This window comes from Sus scrofa, chromosome 13 (genome assembly GCF_054392235.1).
Source record: "Sus scrofa isolate SSC_HxYL_T2T_F1_AM1 chromosome 13, Sscrofa_HxYL_maternal_Yorkshire_Landrace_v2.0, whole genome shotgun sequence".
Classification (NCBI taxonomy): Eukaryota; Metazoa; Chordata; class Mammalia; order Artiodactyla; family Suidae; genus Sus; species Sus scrofa.
Window position 1 is genome coordinate 110,107,453 of NC_139395.1, and position 20,427 is coordinate 110,127,879.

Sequence of the window (20,427 nt, forward strand, 5' to 3'; positions counted from 1 at the left end):
TCAAACCTGAGGGTGATTCCACATTGCTCCCTCTCCCCCTCACCACCTTGAATTTCTGAGTTAGTAGATATGGTTGTGCAAGATTTGAGCATTTCTCAGAAGTCCCCAGATGATGCTGATGCTGTCAATCTAGGGCCCACATAGGAGAACTTCTGCTCTAGATGCCTCAGGGACTAGGGCATAGTGGAAACCCAGCAAGACCCACTCCCATCCACTGATGCATGCTTCCATGCATGCATGAGCTTTCCAGCTGAGACCAAGCCTCTTGTCCTTTGAAATCAAAAGACAACTAAGGACTTCAGTTCATGTTAAGATACAATTGACTGACTGGTTGCTCCTACCAGATCCTGCCTTGAACGGAGATTGGAGGGAGGACAATGACAATAACTCAATTGAAATGGCTGGGCCAGAGATTAGAGAAGAGCTGAGAGCACAGAACAAGTTTTGTCCACACCATCTGTCCAACCCCAACTGGCTTTCTCAACAAGAGCCTCTCCCCATAAGGACCTGGCTGTTTCTATGTCTTCTGGTTGCAGGTGAACAGTAAAGAGAAAGCTGAGAGTTAGTGTGACATTCTGGGGTTTAAGAATTTGAAAGGATGAAAGTCACATTTGACAGCTAATATGTTTGCTTTAGATGTAAAATGAACTGGATAGATTGCTATTGGTTCTCTTTACCTGTAGCTCTAAGAAGGCTTTGATTTCTGGGTATCACTGAACTGTGAGCACTGAGCATAATAAAGCAGTAGAGCCAATAAGAATTAAGTTCCCACTTCTCTGAGCAGGTCTGAGGAATACACAGGTCAAGGCAATAAGCTCTTGCTGCTGATAGGGCTAGAAGGACCTGGGAGGAGGAGGATTTAACAGGCCTAGAGAAATGTGAGGAGCTCTGGAAGAGGACTAAGTGTAGGCAGGATACCCATCTGTTGCCTGTGTATTTTTTGCCTGTTCACATGATGGGTTGAGCCCCCACCTTGATTTCACTGACTTCTTTAGCAAGAAAATCAAGCAATCAAAATACATGGGGTCAGGGAGTAGAACTGCAGGGGCATGGCCATACTGCAGGGCATTTTCTCAATTCTAGGGACTGCTTAACTATTTTTAACATAATGTATGGACATAGTAGCTGTCAAGACAATGATAAAAGAACTCAAAAATGAAAGCAAGACTTCCTCCATAGCCTCTTTCTATTCCTATATACCTCTTAGGTTCATTTGTGGACTGGCTAATAGTGAAATAAGAATAGTGAAATAAGTTCCTCTTGTGACGCAGCAGAAATGAATCTGACTAGGAACCATGAGGTTGCTTGTTAAATCCTTGGCCTCATTCAGTGGGTCAAGGATCTGGCATTGCCGTGAGCTGTGGTGTAGGTTGCAGATGCAGCTGGGATCCTGTGTTGTTGTGGCTGTTGGCGTAGGCCGGCAGCTATAGCTCTGATTTGACACACCTAGCCTGGGAACCTCCATATGTTTCGAGTGTGCCCCTGAAAAGCAAAAAAAAAAAAAAAAAAAAGAAGAAGAATACATGCCATGCCATAGGTAGTAGGTTGATTATGAGAGAAGTCCAAGATAGTGGTGAAAATAATATAATTACTAAGTCAAATAATAAAAATATAATTGTTCCTATGAAGAATTTTATTGAAAATGGTAGGCAAACAGACCCTAGTGGGTCAAGTCCAGATTGGTTATGGGCTTGATTTTCTGTGAATATGTTTAATTGTGATCATCAGATCGTGATAATCACTAATACAGAAGGGAATGGTGTCTTAACTACTAGTGATTGTATTAAATTATTTCTTTCTTGGATTTATGTCAAAAGTAGCTGATTTGAAGTCATTATACTATTAGTGTCTGAAGAGTAGGCTCCTCATCAACAAATTAATATACAAAAGAACAGTCACATGACATCAACCAAGGGGCAGTATCAGACAGCAGCTTCAAACCAAAGCCCTGATTAGATGTGAAATAAAATTTTAGTTGATGTGGAAGGTGTACCATTAGAAGTGATGTGCCAATAATTATATGCAATCCATAACATCCTGTTTCTTTAAGCAACGCTGAGCCATGGATGCTGTCAGAAATAGTGACTCATAATATTGTGAAGTTAATAACAATGTAAACTCTTAGAGCAATAGTGATAAACACTGGTTGTGATATTTGTTTGTGACTTCCTTTTGTTAGACAATGGTGAACTCAAGTAATAAAAATGCCAGCAATCAGAAGGATTGAAGTGTTTACTAGAAGCACTTCTAATGGATGTAGCAGGTAAATACCTCTCATTGGTCAGCATCTGCCAAGTTCTAGCACAGGGGTGATGTTTGAGTGATTGAGAACTCAGAAAAATCCTGCAAAGAAAAATGCTTCTGACATAATGAAGAGGATTTTTCCATATCAATGTTATTTTATACAACTGATGTGTGACAATCTTGGAAAATATACTCCTGTATACAATGTCTCATCATTATCAGTATGTTGTTAACATACTGGTTAATAATTGTAGTATTAATAGGGTTGATATGTTGAAGCAGAACCATCAAATCAATCCTGAGATTATTAATAGGCAATAGGATCAACACAAAGTTTGAAACTTATTCTGAGGAATTTGATTCTCAAGGGGTTGGGTGTTTCAAGTGTTTGGGGTACTTAAACTTTTGTATAATTTGGTTCTTCAAATGTTTGTTATGATGGAGGGCATATTTCTTGTTTTGAAGCAAATGCTTCTCCAATTATAAATATTGTTAGTATTACTGTTTTTGGATAAATAAATGGCTCTATGGATGAGAATCCATTATGCTGTATAAACACATAGAACCTAGATAGTCTGAGTATTATTGTAGTATACCAGAGAAACTAAGAATATGTTGTGAGGGGGAGTTAACACCTAGGATATAATTGTAAGATGGGCTTTTGGCTCATGTAACATGGTGTATCCTGGAAAAAAAAAAAGAGAGAATCAGTATACACAGCCACCTGCTTCTATAGATAGGACAAAGCACTGGAAATAGGCAAAAACAATTTATATCCTGTGATGGTCAACTTTGTGTCTCAATATTATTCAACTTGGTTAAATAATAGTACCCAGATGTTTGATCAAACACAAATGGATGTTCCTGTGAAGGTATTTTTCAGGTGAGATTAACATTTAAATCAGCAGACTTTGAGTAAAGCAGATACTCTCCATAATGTGGGTGGGCCTCATCCGGTCAGTTGAAGACTTTAAGAAAAGGCCTGAGCTCCTTGAGGAAGAAGAAATTTCTCCAGCTGACTGCCTTTGGACTCAGGCTGCAAACAACTCTTCCCTGGTTCTCCAGACTGTCAGCCTGCGGATTTTGGACTTGTCAGCCTTCACAATTGTTTAAAGCTAATTCCTTAAAATAAATTCTCTCTCTCTCTCCCTCTCTCTCTCTCTATCTCTCTCTCTCTCTCTTTCTCTCTCTCTCTCTCTCTCTCCCTCTCCTTTCCTCTCTGTTACAGGTTGGAGATTATCTATCTATCTATCATCATCTATCTATCTTGGTATCCTATATCTACAGCTAAAATAAATATATACAATTGTATGTGTAAATAAATATATATAATATATGATATATATACATATATATTCAAAGTTATTCAGAGAAACAAAATCTGTATGTTTATACATACATCTGAAGAGATTCTATGAACTTGGATCATCTGTTTGTGAAGACTTGAAAATCTGAAAATTGCAGGGCAGGCCAATAAGCAAGAAACTCAGGCAGGAGTTAAAGATGCACTATTGAGAGAAAATTTCTTCTTCTGTAGGAAACCTCAGTTGTTGCTCTTAAGGCCTTCCAAATGATAAGATAAGGCCCACATTATCAAGCATAATCTCCTTTATTTAAGTAAAACAATTGTAGATGTTAGCCTCATCTACAATATACCTTCAAGGCAACACCTAGATTAGTGTTTGATTAAATAATTGGTACCTATCAAAGTTGACACAAAAAGCTAACCATGGTACCTACCAATAGAGAACAAGAAAATAAAGCCTGGAGTTCCCTTGTGGCTCAGTGGGTTACAAACCTAACCAGTATCTGTGAGGATGTAAGTTCGATTCCCAACCTCACTCAGTGGGTTAAGGATCTGGTGTTGCCGTGAGCTGTTGTATAGGCTGCACATGCAGCTCGGATCCTGTGCTGCAGTGGCTGTGGCAAAGGCCAGCAGGTGCAACTCTGATTCAACCTCTAGCCTGGCAACTTCCTTATGCTGCGGGTGCAGCCCTAAAAAGAAAAAAAGGAAAAAACAAACAAACAAACCACTAAAATTCTTAATGTTGAGCTCTAGCATGTGAAAGTCCCTAAACAAAACTGTCTCGTTTCTGCTATTGCAAAGAGCCAGGGAATTGGAAAAAAGAAAATAAAGCCTAAAATTTATAAGATATCTGGCCATTACTTAATATTTTCTCTATGTAGGGTGCTAGTCAACTGAAGAATTTTACCCTTGTTAGGCAAGCAAAAACTATTGCAGCAGATGTGAAATATATTTTGTGTCTAGAACTATTTCTATGGTAAATATATAATGTACTCACAATATGTTCTAAAAATCTGATTGAAAGTATTGCTCACATTATATCTAAATAACCAAAGGATTAATTTGGGTTCCTGCATAATAATAAGGGAAATTTTTTCTGAATCCAGGTAACATTAGAATCAATCCTTCAGGAAGTTCAAAGAATCATAATAAATGTTGATGTGAGGTTGGGTCTTTACATCCCACTTGATCAAAAAAGACATATTAACAGTAAAATAGTTAGCATCTAGTTCAGTACTTTAAGTACTAGAAGTGATAGTAATACAATGGCAGCAATTAATACATATGGAAGAGAAAGAGGTGTGCTGTTTGGGGCATATTAGGTAGTTTTATGTTAATAATTGTAGTAATGAGATTATTGGCATCCAAAATGATAGACATGGAAACAATCCAAATGTCCATCTAAAGACAATTGGATTAGGAAGATGTGGTATATATACACAATGGAATACTACTCACCCATAAAAAAACCCAAAATAATGCCATTTACAGCAACATGGGTGGAACTAGGGGCTCTCATACTTAGTGAAATAAGTCAGAAAGAGAAAGACAAATACCATATGATATCACTTATATCTGGAATCTAATATAAGGCACAAATGAAGCTCTCCATAGAAAAGAAACCCATGGACTTGGAGAATAGACTTGTGGTTGTCAAGGAGGAGGGGGAGCTTGGGGTTAATAGATACAAACTATTGCATTTGGAATGGATTAGTAATGAGATCCTACTGTGTAGCACTGGGAAGTATGTCTAGTCACTTATAATGGAGCATAATAATGTGAAAAAATAAAATGTGTACATGTATGTGTAACTGGGTCACCATTCTGTACAGTAGGAAAAAAACTGTATTGGGGAAATAACTATTAAAAAATAATAATAATAACAAAAAATTAAATAAATAAACAAATAAAATAAATGATAGACACCTGCTACAAGAAGGGAAGAGAGAGTAAAATATATAAAGTGCCTGCCATGCGTTAGATTGCCAGCTTAATGAGGTACATTCCTCATCCTGTTTCAGTTCTTCAGACCCATGCAGGCTTAGTCCAGTAGATGAAAAGGCATAGAGGCTTTCTGCAATTCTGTAAGCCTCTCAAAGGGATACTGTAAGGAATTTATGTAGAATCACTTCAATGAGAATAATCCACAAAGAATGTACTACTTCAAGCCAGCATTACCTCAGCCTTCTATGAGGATTGGGAATCAGAGTGAAGATGCAGCTCAAACCCAAATGGACAGGTCTGTGCTTCCAACCCTCCCCACTCTTCTCCATACCCCAAATCTGGTCCTGTCACTTCCCTTAGGTCTATTGAGAAGTGGTGATTTTTTCAAGCTGATTCCCTTATTCTGATACATGCCCTGGTGGGGGTGTAATTTAAAGCATTTGAATCTTTCTTTTCCCCTGACCTTGAGAATGACTGCTCGATTCACCTCTACTGACAAAGCAAGTTTCCTTCATGGGTCTTAAGGAATATTCTAGCTTGGGAACCCAAGAATATAGTTGAGGACCCTTGGTGTATTACTTGGTATATTAGCCAGATCTACAAGGTTCATCATGACCTGCCGTCTTCTTCCACATCCTACATCATCTCCTACCGTCCTCCACCCCCATCCCCACACACCATGTTTCCTACAATCACATGGTGCTTGCTTACCCCTAGGAAGATTTCCCCTTCTTGTCAATTTGAATAGTCCACACTGATTCTTCAAGACTCAGCTCAGTGAAGTCTGCGAAGTCTTTCCTGTCTTCTGTCCTGGGCAGAATTAACCACTTCCTTGTTGCTGCTTTTACAGTAACCACTGCATTGTACTGCTAGGTTTTTCCGTGTCTGTCTCCCCACCTGGTAAGCATCCTAATGGCAGGAACCATATTCCAGTCATATTTGTATCTTATAAATTTTTGATCTCCTAACACATGACCTGGCACAGAGCAGGTATTCAATCAATGCTTGTTGAAAACATAATGAAAGGCAGCAGATTATAATCCTTAACTGCATGCATGGTGTTTGCCAAAGTAACCAACTCTCTTCCCTTTTGCCTCTCCACCACACAGGAGTCACTGTGACACTTATGGCAGAACTGACAGGGACAAAGATACTCATCTTTTTCACTAGAAACCACTCTAATCCTCAGATAGCTCCCTCACTGATGATTTCCAGACCTTCCCTTGAGGTCCAGCTTTGTCTCTTGAGGCAGGACCAAGATGCACTGCACCTTGTCTGGAATTCCTTCCTCAAGGCTCATGGCCTCCCACAAAGCACCCTTTACAGTTACACCCCTTTCTGGCACAGTCTGTAAGCAAACTGCTATGGTGTTTGGCAAAAAAAAACAAACAAAAAAAAACCCAGTCTTCATAGCATTACTCACAAGGATGAGGAGGTGGCCTATTAACTAAGTCCTTCCACAGGCTGACACAGACACTCAGCATTCCAAAGAAGCAAATTCTCATTGCTAATGTCCTTCTGTTACACTGTGTTGTCCGCTGTAACTTTTCAAGCCTTTTTTTCTTTTTTTGGCCACACCCATGGCATATGGAAGTTCCTAGGGCCAGAGATTGAATCCAAGACGCAGCTGTGACCTACACCACAGCTACAGCAACACCAGATCCTTAACCCATTGTGCTTTGCCAGGAATTGAATCCATGCCTCAGCGGTGACCCAAGCCACTACAGAGCCAATACCATATCTTTAAACCACTGTGCCAAAAGGGAAATTCCTCAAACCATTTTATCTTTTATTTTGTATTTTTAAAATTTATTTTTAATGAATTTTATTACATTTATAGTTGTACAATGATCATCACAACCCAATTTTATAGCATTTCCATCCCAAACCCCAGCACATCCACCCACCCCCCCAACCTGTCTCATTTGGAAACCATAAGTTTTTCAAAGTCTGTGAGTCACTTACAGCCAACTAATCTATGATGAAGGAGGCAAGAATATACAGTGGAGAAAAGACAGTCCCTTCAAAAAGTGGTGCTGGGAAAACTGGACAGCCACATGGAAAAGAATGAAATTAGAACACTCCCTAACACCATACACAAAAATAAACTCAAAACAGATTAAAGACCTAAATATAAGACCAGTTAACAGAAGTACTCTCAACTACAAGTCCATTCTGAGATACTGCTGGAATTTTGTTGTGAATATACCGAAAATATTTTTTATTCTTCTCCAGATATTATAAAACTCTTAGAGGAAAACATAGGCCAAACACTCTCTGACATAAACTACAGCAATATATTCTCAGATCTACTTCCTAGAGTAATGACAATAAAAACAAAAATAAACAAATGGGACTTAATTAAACTTAAAGGTTTCTGCACAGCAAAGGAAACTCTAAACAAAACAAAAAGCCATTTTACATGTAATATTTTCATCTGACCATCACCATATCTCCCTGTGCTAAATAAGCAGAGTAGATCGAGTATTCCTATTTTGCAGATGCAGAAGAGACTCCAAGACCCACTAGGTGAGGACTCTAACCAAAACTTGACTTCAGATCTTGACACCTACTGCCATGCTCTGTGCACTAAACCATATTATGTATATTCTGAGGTATATCCAAGACCTGCTCATCCAGTACAAGTTCATTCAACTCACCATTCCATAGGTTAGTTCAAGGAGTATCCAGCACAAGAAGCAACAGTAGCAGCAGAGTTAGTAAGCTAAGCTAGAAACACTAGTTAACAGAAGTACTCTCAATTACAAGTCCATTCTCAGATACTGCTGGAATTTTGTTGTGAATATACCAAAAATATTTTTAATTCTTCTCCTATTAAAATTCCTTTCACATACTTAATGTATTTCAAGTGGCACATTGTGCCTTTCAAGAAATGGGAAGAGATTGTATATCTCAACTGCCAATAAAGAAGATTTCAAGGCTACAGCTTACCCTTGTATGAACCCAAAACAGTCCTTCCCCAGAAGCTTCTATTCTGAAATGTTAAAAGGTAGCTGAAGAGGAGAAAGGGTGAATTATTTTCCAGAAAGCCTTCTCTCCCCCTCTCCCCCCACTTCTCTTTCTCTCTCTGTCCATGCTATTTCCTTTTAAGTTCTTAGATAAAATCATCTCACTCCATTCAAAATAAAACTAAAGAACAATTCATTCAAAGAATACAAATAATGACAGACATTGTCAAAGAAAAATTAAATATTCTAATGATTTTTCCTGGCTTTTGGCAATAATTAATTTTTACTTTGAAGAAAAAAAAATAGGTATGTACTTTGTAAAGTTGAAGTGATTCATCTTTTTTCTCCAAGGTGACATAACCCACATCATGTCATCATTTTAGACTCGCAGTCATATGAGGTTTCAAAATGAAATGTGATTGCTCAAAGGAAAAAAACAAGCATACCACAATGAAAAGTCACAATATTCAAGATTTTCATTCCTCTATTTTGCACTTTCCCATCCTCCCTGTTCACATTTCTTTCCAGTTTGCCAGAATAAGATTTTTTTACATAATAAAATGAAGTGTTTAGATATGGAACTGTTTGCCTAAATTTCACTTTATAAGGAAGTCCAATGGGGAAAATCTCAAATATTTTCTTTGATTTCCTAAACATCTCAGGCTTTTGACTCTGTTCCTTGGGAATAATCAGAATGCAAATCTTATTTTCCCAATAATTATAATACCGACATTGGGAAAGAAAATGATAAATTTCCCTATTCCAAGTGTCATGGATTCCCTAAAACATTTCCCCTAATTTATTGGATTTTCCAACTTTCTTGCACAGATAATATAGAACTTTACAAATACTTCTTTGTTCCTTCCCTTTGGTTCCTGGATACTTCCCTCAAGATTTAGCTGAGATGTAGCCTCTGAGCTTTTCTCCCTCTTCCTCTGAGATGGGTAGTCCTCCTTTCTGCTCCCACAGAAAGGTAGGCATAGTGGCTAAAGTATCTGAAGGGCAAGATTTGAACTCCAATTTTTTTCTATTCATTAATTTATAACTTTGAGAAAAAAGAAATAAAAAAGATAGACTCTCTAGGTTTGAGTTTTCTTATGTATAAAACCCAATGAAAGAAATTAAACACAAATAAATAGAATGTTATCCCATGTTCATAGTCTGGAAGAAGTAATACTGTTAAAATGTCCATACTATCCAAAATGATCTACAGGTTCAATATAATTCTTATAAAAATCTTAAAGACATCTTTATAGAAATAGAAAATACAATCCTAAAACTCATATGTAACCACAAAAGACCTCAAAACAGCCAAAGCAATCTTGAGCAGAAAGAATAAATATGGAGGCAGCACCTTCTGAATTCAAAATATGTTACAAAACTACAGTAATCAAAATGGTATAAAAATCACTGGCATAAAGCAGATACCTTGACCAATAGAACAGAATAGAGAGCCCAGAAATAAAGCAGTGCATATAGGTCAACAGATTTTTGACAAGGATGACAAGAATCACACAATAGGGGAAAGGATAGCCTCTTCAATAAATGGTTGGGGAAAACTGGATTATCCACATCTAAAAGATTAATGCTGAAGCCTTATCTTACATCATACACAACAATTAACTCAAAATGGATTAAAGACCTAAACATAAGATCTAAGACTATAAAACTCCTAGAAGAAACATAGAGAAAAATATTGGCGTTTGTCTCAGCAATGATTTCTTGGATATGACACCAAAAGCATAGGCATCAAAAGTAAAAATAGACAAGTGGAATTACATGAAACTAAAAAACTTCTTCACAGCAAAATGAAAAGGCAATCTAAAGAATGGGAGAAAATATTCACAAACCTTATATGTAATAAGGGGTTAATTCCCAAAATATATAAAGAACTCTGACAGCTCAATAGCAGAAAATAAAATTTTTCAAATGGGAAAAGGACTTGAATATATCCTTCTCCAAAGATATCTAAGTGTCCAACAGATAAGTGAAAAGATACCCAACTTTACTAATCACAAAGGAAATGCAAATAAAAAGCAAGTGATATCTCCTGACACCTGTTAGGATGGCTATTAAATACAAAAATGAAAACAAAAATTAAGTGTTGACAAAGTTGTGGAGAAAGGAAACTGGTACACTGTTGGTAAGGATGTAAGTTGGTACAGGTATTATGGGAAAAAGTGGTTCCTCAAAAAATTAAATATACAAGTACCATATGATCAAGCAATCCCATTTCTGAGTAAATATCCAAAAATAATTGAAACCAGGATCTTGAGGGGATATCTGCATTCCCATGTTCATTGTAGCATTATTTACAGCAGTCAAGATATGGAAACAAATCAAATATTCATTAAAAAACAAATTGATAAAGAAAATGTGGTATATACATAAAATGGAATATTATTCAGCCTTTAAAAAGAAGGAACTCCAACTATTTGCAACAGTATAGATGGGCCTAAGAAGACCATTATGCTAAGTGAAATAAGTTAGCTGTGGAAGAATAAATATTACATAGTTTTTCTTATATGAGACATCTAAAATAGTCAAAGGTATAGAAGTAAAAAATAGAATAATAGTTTCCAGGAGATGGGGGGGAATATGGGGAGTTGTTGTTTAATGGTTATAAAGTTACAGTCTTACAACATGAGTAAATTTCATAGCTCTGCTATATAGCACAGTGCCTATATTTATCAATAGGCATTATGTACCTAAGAATTTGTTAGGAAGGTACATTTCATGTTGTGCTTTCTCATCTCAAAAAAGGGAAGACAGGAAACTCTTGGAAGTGATGATATATTTATTATCTTGTCTGCAACATAAGACCATACATGTCCAAACTCACCAAATTATAGACATTATGTGCAGCGTTTTTTCTTTGTGCATAGCAATTATACCTCAATAAGTCTGAGAAAAAATGCAATGCCTTGATTTTAATAAATGCCCAATAATGCCAGTTATTGACAAATTATTATTCTAATACTTATGGTATTACATTACAATTTATGTTTGTATGCATGTCCCCTACCTGTGTCCCTGCCAAGTGCTTCTTACAGACAGGAAATAGCAGATTTACCCTATAAAATTATGCTTGTAAAAATATAATAGTTTCTCTAGCAAAGTATTTGGAACAGAATGGGCCTTCAAAATATAGTAGAATGAATGAATGACTAAAGAAATCAAGTTTAATCATGTATCTATGACAGGGTTCTTTATTCTTTTAACCTAATTAGTTTAATATTTATCTTTAAGACAGCCCAAAGTTCTGAGAGATCCAAGGCACTCACATGTCCAAACAGTGCGTTTATGCCAACGGTCTGATCCATCATACCCTGGACACAATTATAGTGACATAATTAAAAATACAGACTCTGGAGTTCCCGTCGTGGCGCAGTGGTTAACGAATCCGACTAGGAACCATGAGGTTGAGGGTTCGGTCCCTGCCCTTGCTCGGTGGGTTGACGATCCGGCGTTGCCGTGAGCTGTGGTGTGGGTTGCAGACGCGGCTCGGATCCCGCGTTGCTGTGGCTCTGGCGTAGGCCGGTGGCTACAGCTCCGATTGGACCCCTAGCCTGGGAACCTCCATATGCCGCGGGAGCGGCCCAAGAAATAGCAACAATAACAACAACAACAACAAAAAGACAAAAAAAAAAAAATACAGACTCTGAGGTCAGGGCTTAAAACCTGGCTTTGAAACTTAAATGCTCTTTGACTTGAAACTCTATTAAATCAGAGTTTTCTCATTATAAAGTGATAATAATTATAGTTCCCCTTCATTGATTTGTTATAGGAATTAAGAAAAATAATTTTTTTTGTCTTTCTAGGGCCACACCCACAGCATGTGGAGGTTCCCAGGATAGGGGTCAAATCAGAGCTGTCGCCCTTGGGTCTGCTACACCACAACTCACGGCAACAACAGATCCTTAACCCGCTGAGCGAGGCCAGGGATTGAACCCGTGTCCTCATGGATGCTAGTAGGGTTTGTTAACCACTGAGCCACGACGGGAACTCCAAGAAAAATAATTTGCACAATTCTTGGCATATAGGAAGTGTTCAGTTTCCTGGCAATGAATTCTTCTGAGTCTTGCTTGTTTAAAAACAACTTTATTTCATCTTCTCTGGTTATATATAGAAATCTAGTTTGGCAAATTATTTTGTGGAGCACTTTAAAATTGTCACTTGATTGCCCTCTGGCTTTTATCGTTTTAAGAAATCTGTCATCAGTCTTACCAGTTATCCTATGAAAGGAATGTGTTTTTGTTCTCTTTTTTTTAATTTATTTTTTTTTACTATGTTCTTTGTTTTTTAAGGCAGTTCTTTTGTCTTTGATTCTCAACAATATTATGCGACAATGACTTTTTTTGGCCTTCTTTTTTTTTTTTTTTTTTTTTGCTTTATAGGGCTGCACCCGTGGCATATAGAGGTCCCCAGGCTAGGTGTCAAATCAGAGCTACAGCTGCCGGCCTATGCCACAGCCACAGCAATGCAGGATCCCAGCTGCATCTGCAAACTACACCACAGCTCACAGCAATGCCAGATCCTTGACCCACTGAGCAAGGCCAGGGATCAAAGCTACAACCTCATGGTCCTTAGTCGGATTCCTTTCTGCTGCGCCACAACGGAAACTTCAAGATTTAAAGTTTTTATTTCATTCGTAGTTTGATGACCTTTTTGATCTTCTAAATTGATGTCTTTTGAAAACTCTTAGCCATTGCGTCTTCAAATATTTCTGCCCTAATGTCTTTCCTTCTCTTTTTGAGACTGTAAGTAATATATGTTAAATCTTTTCACTGAGTCCCACGTTCCTAACACTTGTTTCCATGTTTTCATTTTTGCTTCCTCTATGTACTTCATTCTGGATACTTTTTTATAGACCTCTCTTCAGCCTGGCTCTGTGTGTGTGTGTGTGTGTGTGTGTGTGTGTGTGTGTGTGTGTGTGTGTACATGCATTTTGGAGGCTCCTCACTCTGCTAAGGGATGGTTTATTGAATACTGAAGAGACCCCATTATATTAAGTAAGGGAATTTTTCTTTGGTGTTTTGCAGAAGTTCAATTTTGACAACACTCAGGACCTGGAGAAAAATACCTCATTTTAATTCCTCACATCAATAAACTGGATATTTGTGTTTCCCTCAAACTCTCATTTTGTAAAGCCAATCCCCACCATGAAGGTATTTGGAAGTGGGACCTTGGAGGACGTTAAGTCATAATTATGACCTAATGAATGAAATTATTGCCCTTATTAAAAAAACTCCCTCATCCTTTCTGCCATGTGTGGTTCAGCAAAAAACTGATATCTATGAAATAGGAAACAATTTCTTACCAGACACCAAATTTTTCTGTGGCTTAACCTTGGACTTCCCAATCTTTAGAACTATGAGCACTGACTTTCTGCTGTTTATAAGCCACCTAGCCTGTGGTATTTTATTATAACTGCTTAAACAGACAAAGACACTTACTTTTTACAACCAAGGTCATTATTCCTACCTGGCATTCATTAACATTTTTCTCTCCTTTTTTATTTTACTTTCAATGTTCTTTACACTTTTTAACCCCTTCTGGGATTGCTTCTAAAAACCAGGACCAGATATCCACCATCAACATCAGGGAAACCAAGAAAAACCTAGATGGAGATGGGCAGAGAGCTAAACCTTTTTCTAGGATATTCTAGAGCTATAGTAAGGTCATTTAGACCAAAAAGAAAAAAGAAAAAAAATCACACCTAAATTTCTGGGAATTGTGAGAAAAAAAAACTAATATAATCTAAAATAAGAAACACTGGAAAATTGCATGAGAATTAACAGACATCTGCAACTTGGAACTCTCTTAAGTGTTTATTATAAGAAACTAAAAACCAAGAATCATCATGCTTTTAAAAAACATAACATTGACACACCCAAATATCATTTAAAGTCTTCTGGAAGAGGAGTCTTTACAACATATAAACATTTATCACCTGATACATGAGAGAATATAAACCCTACATTTGGGAGTTATGGTATTCTGAATAGAACTAGGTTATTCCAGGCAAATAAACATGAGGAGGCAACACAGAACTGTGCCATGTTTATATAAGAAATTACTCCCCCTTAGGGAAAACACTTTACATTTTAAAACGCCTCACTGCCTCAAAGTGCAGTGAAGTGACATCACACAAATTCAAATGCCTTCAAGTGTAACCAGTGGCCTGGGGACCCTAGAGAAGAAAGCCATAGGCTAAGAAACTCTCCAGCTTGGTAACCTTTAGGAAAATTTCCAGGAGCAGGAAATTCCTGACCCCTTCAGCTACTCTAACAAGGGCTCCTGCATATCATTCTTTGCCTTTCCAGCTACAGCACCCACCTTAGAAAAATGCATTACATTCTGAGGAGAAATTGATTTTTATCCTCAAAACTAGAGGTAGAGTTGGCAGGGGGTTGGGAAATGGACAGAATATGGTTACATAGAATAAAGGATGAGTAAATATAGTCCAATTCTCTTGTCACTTGTTCTCTCCTTCATAGTTTCTTATTAGTGAGCTGCAAAGCCCCTTGAATAGTAATATTTATCATCTCAAATTATATATTAAAATAATTTGTCTTAGAATTCCTAGAAAGTGTTATGGGATTCATAGCTCTCAGATAACATCTACTGCATTCTTTGCTTTCTGCCACTAAATAAAGCATGCTAAACATTAACTGGGAAATGAGAAAAGCTTCTTTTGCATTTCTAACACAGTATTACAACTAAGCACCAAGTTGCAGGATACAACTGATTCAGAGACCCTTACAAATCCAAAAGAATACCGATGTTTCCACCTGTATAAGTAGTCAATTTTACTTTAAGAAAGAAGAAAAATTACTAAGAATCAACTTGTTAATAATGTTTATAGGCACAGCATAAAATGGACCAGCAAATGAAGCTCTGATCTCCTTACCAAAGGCAAGAATGGCTAGACTAAGGTTTTGTTTTTGTTTTTGTTTTTGTTTTTTCTGGTGATTGTAACACCTCTGAAAAGTAACATTTCATCAGTCTTGTTTACCACTGTTGACTACGGGAGACCCTGCAAAGTGCAGTCATCAAAACAAGCTAAATGGCACACTATCAACTCCATCATCTGTAGCCATTTGGATTTCAACTTTCACTAAATGTTATTTCAATCTCTCACACCCCACCCCACTGCAATAAATTTGGTACTATCACCTCCATGGGTCTTTCTTTGTTCTTTGATGTAATGAAATTGGTTGTTTCCAGAATATTTTGCATGACTAGGAAAAAAGAGATTGAATAGAATATTATAATTTATAAATCTCACTTGGGAAAATATGTGCATATAAATCAACATTTCTCATGAAGGCCCCCAAATCATTTTAGTCTCCCACTGAATCCACTCAGTGTTCTGCCTATGAATACATTCAGAGGAATAATGCATTTTGAAAGTGACTGACTTGATAAAAGTAGTTAAAAAATAATTCAACAAGACAATCCGAGCTTTAAGTCTCAATGGAATCTTCAAAACAGAGGTGGGGCTCAGTCATAACTGTTTATCCTGAAACTGCCAAGGTGAATATCTAAGGGATAAAGACATCTAGCCTTTAGCCATGTAAGTAGTGCTGTTCTACTCCAAAAAAGGGGAGGGGGGCTCTTTATGACACATACTCATATACATCCTAGGAGACGGTGTGTAAGATGAACAGAATCTGGACAGAGCTTCAGAGAAGGGGAGAACTAAATTTGAACCCAAGCTCTTCACCACAGTCAAACCACTCTTGACTTCAGTCAAATCATGTAATCTTGTTAAAATTCAAGTCCCTCATCTGGAAAATGAAAGTAATAATATCTACCTCCTGGAGTTTAGTGAGGATAAAAAAGTTACTATGTGAACATGTACCCAGCAATAGAAGGCTCACATCCAATGGTCATTATCACACCTTCATCCTCCCCACCTGCCAGCTGTAATAGGCTGATAAGGAATAACCAAAGAACCATAAGTCAAGTAATATTTCTTAAATTATATCCAGTCTTTCAAGCTCTATGTCTTCTACCTAGGGGAAAAAAATCACATATATTCCTGGAACCCCCGTATTTTCGGCTTTACATAGAAAGAGTAGTCTAGTAAAGTCTAGATGTAAATTGTCTTCCTATTAGCCCATCAGACACCTAGAGTCCCAAAGAATATACAGAACAATGAATTTCTTCAGATTTGACTTTTTGCTGGAGTGGGCCTTAGTTCTTAACCCTCAAGACACCCACGCAATAATGCCATCTGCAGCAACATGGATGGACCCAGAGATTATCATACTAAGTGAAGTAAGTCCGACAGAGGAAGACAAGAATCATATGGCATCACTAATCTAATAAAACAGAATCTAAAAAATAACTTATTTGCAAAACAGAAGAAACAGACTCAAAGATTTTAAAGCCAATTTATGGTTATCAAAGGGAAATCGTGGGGTTGGGGTGGGGAGAAATTAGGAGGTTGGGATTATCATATACACACCCCTATATATAAAATAGATAAGTAACAAGAACTTACTGTATAGCACAGGGAAATCAACTCAATTCTGTATAATAATAATTCTATAATTATCCCATACTGTAATGATCTATATGGGAAAAGAATCTGAAAAGGAATAGATACGTATATGTATAACTGATTCACTTTGCCATACACCCAAAGCTAACACAACACTGTAAGTCAACTATACTCCAATAAAATAATAATAATAAAGACACCCACCCACATAGACACTACCTTAGAGACAGCAGAGAAAACTCCTCTCCTCTTCCATCTTTATCTTCCTCAAGACTCCTTGGACACTTTAAAGGTTTCTATTTAACTTTGTGCCTTCAAAATGTTCTCTCTTTATGTGCAGGTAATTATCCTTTCACCTCACCAAATGCCATCTTGGACTGTTCTTGGGTAAGGCATCCTGAGAGAGAGAGAGAAGAAAAGGAATAGAGGGAAAGAGGCATTCACAGCTATTTTCACTGAGGATGCTATAGCTTCCTGGGGAGCACTTTCAATGCTCAGAAATCCTGCAGGCATCTTCAATGTGTTCTTATGTATTTTTCCACCAATGAGAACAGGAGAAAGAGAAAAGAGACCCATCCTGCCATTCCCCACTACATGAAAACTTCTCAGTCCTCACAAAGGTGAGTATCCCTCCCCAGCCCCACTTGTGGGTGAAAAGGTACTGAGGTTTCTCCATACATACTTGCCTGCATCATTCAGTCTCTAGAGGTGTAGCTAGTCTCTCAGGACCAAGAGCTTACATACAGCTCTGTCCCACTCATACACATCATAGGCCACTCTGCTTTAAGGACAACATTTACAGTCCCATCTTGACACTGCTGGCTCCAGATGAAGTTCTTTACAAGGGGTGAATTTCTTCCCTGTGTAGGAATGGTAGAAATCTCCCCACACACCTGAAAGGAGGAATTACTGAGCCCTGTGTCCTCATTTTCAAGTGTCATCCTCCCACAGTACACCCCTCCCTATCACTAGGGAGAATAAATACTTTTGTAGTAGAAGTTTGCAACCTACTCAAGGGACATAAGGTCAGTCTCCTGAGAAACAGCAGATCCTTTCTCCACTGGCCCCCAGATGAATAGGAGAGCATTTTGAGCCCTGGTTTGGTTCAATCTTGAAACAAACTTTATAAACTTGATGGCATCCTAGATGACCTTTTATTAGATTGAATGTTGAGTTCAAATACTCTTTAGTACCCATCTATTGAGTATCCTGGATTGTTGATACCTCTGTAGATGACAATGGACGAGACCTTGGCTTTTTAACCCCAAACAATTGAAACACTTTTTGTAGTAAACAGCTCTCAAGATTTCTTATTTGATCAGAATGGACTCAAGAGAGAAATCTTTAAATTTCTAAGATTTTTTTTTGAATCTGTGTGATATGTGCCTCAGGAAAAAAAAGTGGATAAACAATCCATTGTCACCAACAAGGACTGTCACATCAAGGATTCAGATGTCTAGCTCTCAATAAAGAAAAAAAGTCAATGTGAATCAATTATAGGGATTTGCTAATTAAATCTTTTCTAGATGAGCTGCCTTTGGGGAAAATATTTTCCTTGAAGGCAGCAGACACATTGGTCTCATTTTGTCACCCCATTCCCCAACATCAGAGGCAGAGAACTGCCCAGGCACCCCCTGTGCTTCTTTCCTTCTCAAGTGGCTCAAGTCACCTACCTGCATCACCCAGGTCCTAGAAGGCAGTATTTCCAAACGCTCCCACAGTCCATCTATGGCACACTTAATGACTTCATATGACACAACATTCCCAAAGCAGAGTCTTCTGGTCCTGGAAAAGCCAGGTAACCTTCCCTGATGCAGGGCTCACTTTCCCCTTCCTCTGCTATGCAAAGCTCTTGAGGCTTCTCATTGAGGATTTTGCCCATCCCATTCTTATGGCAGCAGTGGTGAGGAGCCTTGCCTTACAGAAATTCTGCAGTGTGTGGGCATCTCTCCATAGCTTATCTTATCTTCCTCAGTTGGAAATCTCTGATAAAACCACTTCAACATAAAACTTAGAAGAGTGACTCTTTTCCCAATAGTCTAAGGCATTCAGAATCTGCAGCGGGGTATACTGATCCCTTTTTACCCATTTGTTCACTGTTACATTAAAGATTCTAGCACTTTTTATGTCCTATACTAGAAAGAGAAGGGGAAAGGAGAAGTATGTCCTTCCACTAAAAAACATGCAACATTTTATACACAATCTTTACACTAGTTCGCTGGGGCTGCCATGACAAACTAGGTGACTTTAAAAAGAAAAATGTGTTTTCTCGCAGTTCTGGAGACTAGAAATCCAAAATCAAGGTATCAGCAGGGTTTGTTACTTCTGAGCTGCAAGGGAAAGATCTGTTCCAGGCCTCTCTCCTGTTCTTATAGATGGCCACCTTCTCCCTATGTCTTTTCACATTGCTTCTCCTCCATGTATATCTATCTCTGGGTCCAAATTTCCTCTTTTTGTAAGGACACCAGTCATATTGGACTAGGATTCACCTTAATTACCTTATTTTAATTTGATGACTTGTGTAAAGACCCTATATCTCTTTTTGGGGAGGAGGGGGGTCATATAATTCAACCCACAACAGTGCCCATTCATAGACTGTTCAAGGATCCATGGAATAAAGTATCACCCTGGTACAAGAGAGACTCTAGTGGCAGAAAGGAACTCTGTCAAGTTCTTATACTGTTGCTCAATCAACAATCAAAAAACTGGATTTCCTGTCGTGGCGCAGTGGTTAATGAATCCGATTAGGAACCATGAGGTTGCGGGTTCGGTCCCTGCCCTTGCTCAGTGGGTTAACGATCCGGCGTTGCCGTGAGCTGTGGTGTAGGTTGCAGACGTGGCTCGGATCCCGCGTTGCTGTGGCTCTGGCGTAGGCCTGTGGCTACAGCTCCGATTCAACCTCTAGCCTGGGAACCTCCATATGCCGCGGGAGCGGCCCAAGAAATAGCAACAACAACAACAACAAAAGACAAAAAAAAAAAAATTAAAAAAAAAAAACAATCAAAAAACTATTCCCATCATTTGATTCATAGATTTCTTCAATTATATAGAATCGATAAACATGTTTTTTATTCCAAGTGTCTATATGTAATGTGAACTCTTTCTGGTGTCATAAAGTTCAACTTTTATTTATTTACTTATTTACTTACTTATTTTTATTTTTTATTTGTCGTGCTTTTTTAGTGCTGCACCTAGAGCATATGGAGGCTCCCAGGCTAGGGGTCGAATGAGAGCTGTAGCTAATCACCTATACCACAGCCATAGCAATGTGGGATCCAAGCTGTGCCTGTAACCTACACCACAGCTCACAGCAATGCCAGATCCTTAACCCACTGAGCAAGGCCAGGGATTGAACCTGCATCCTCATGGATGCTAGTCAGATTTGTTTCTGCTGAGCCAGGATGGGAACTCCAAAATTCAACTTTTAAATGAGCTGTTTTTAAAATGCTCTT

General features: G+C 38.1%; 1 protein-coding gene across 1 annotated transcript in view; it reads right to left on the minus strand.

Annotated features, from left to right (window-relative positions):
- The window catches only part of LOC106505720 (sarcoplasmic/endoplasmic reticulum calcium ATPase regulator DWORF), a 134,571-nt gene extending 126,311 nt beyond the window's left edge, over window positions 1-8,260 (minus strand). The window contains exon 1 of the mRNA XM_084990078.1: window positions 8,155-8,260. Coding sequence (XP_084846204.1) covers window positions 8,155-8,162 — 8 coding nt within the window. The 5' untranslated portion in view covers window positions 8,163-8,260. The remainder of the gene's footprint in view (window positions 1-8,154) is intronic.
- Window positions 8,261-20,427: the final 12,167 nt, after the last annotated feature.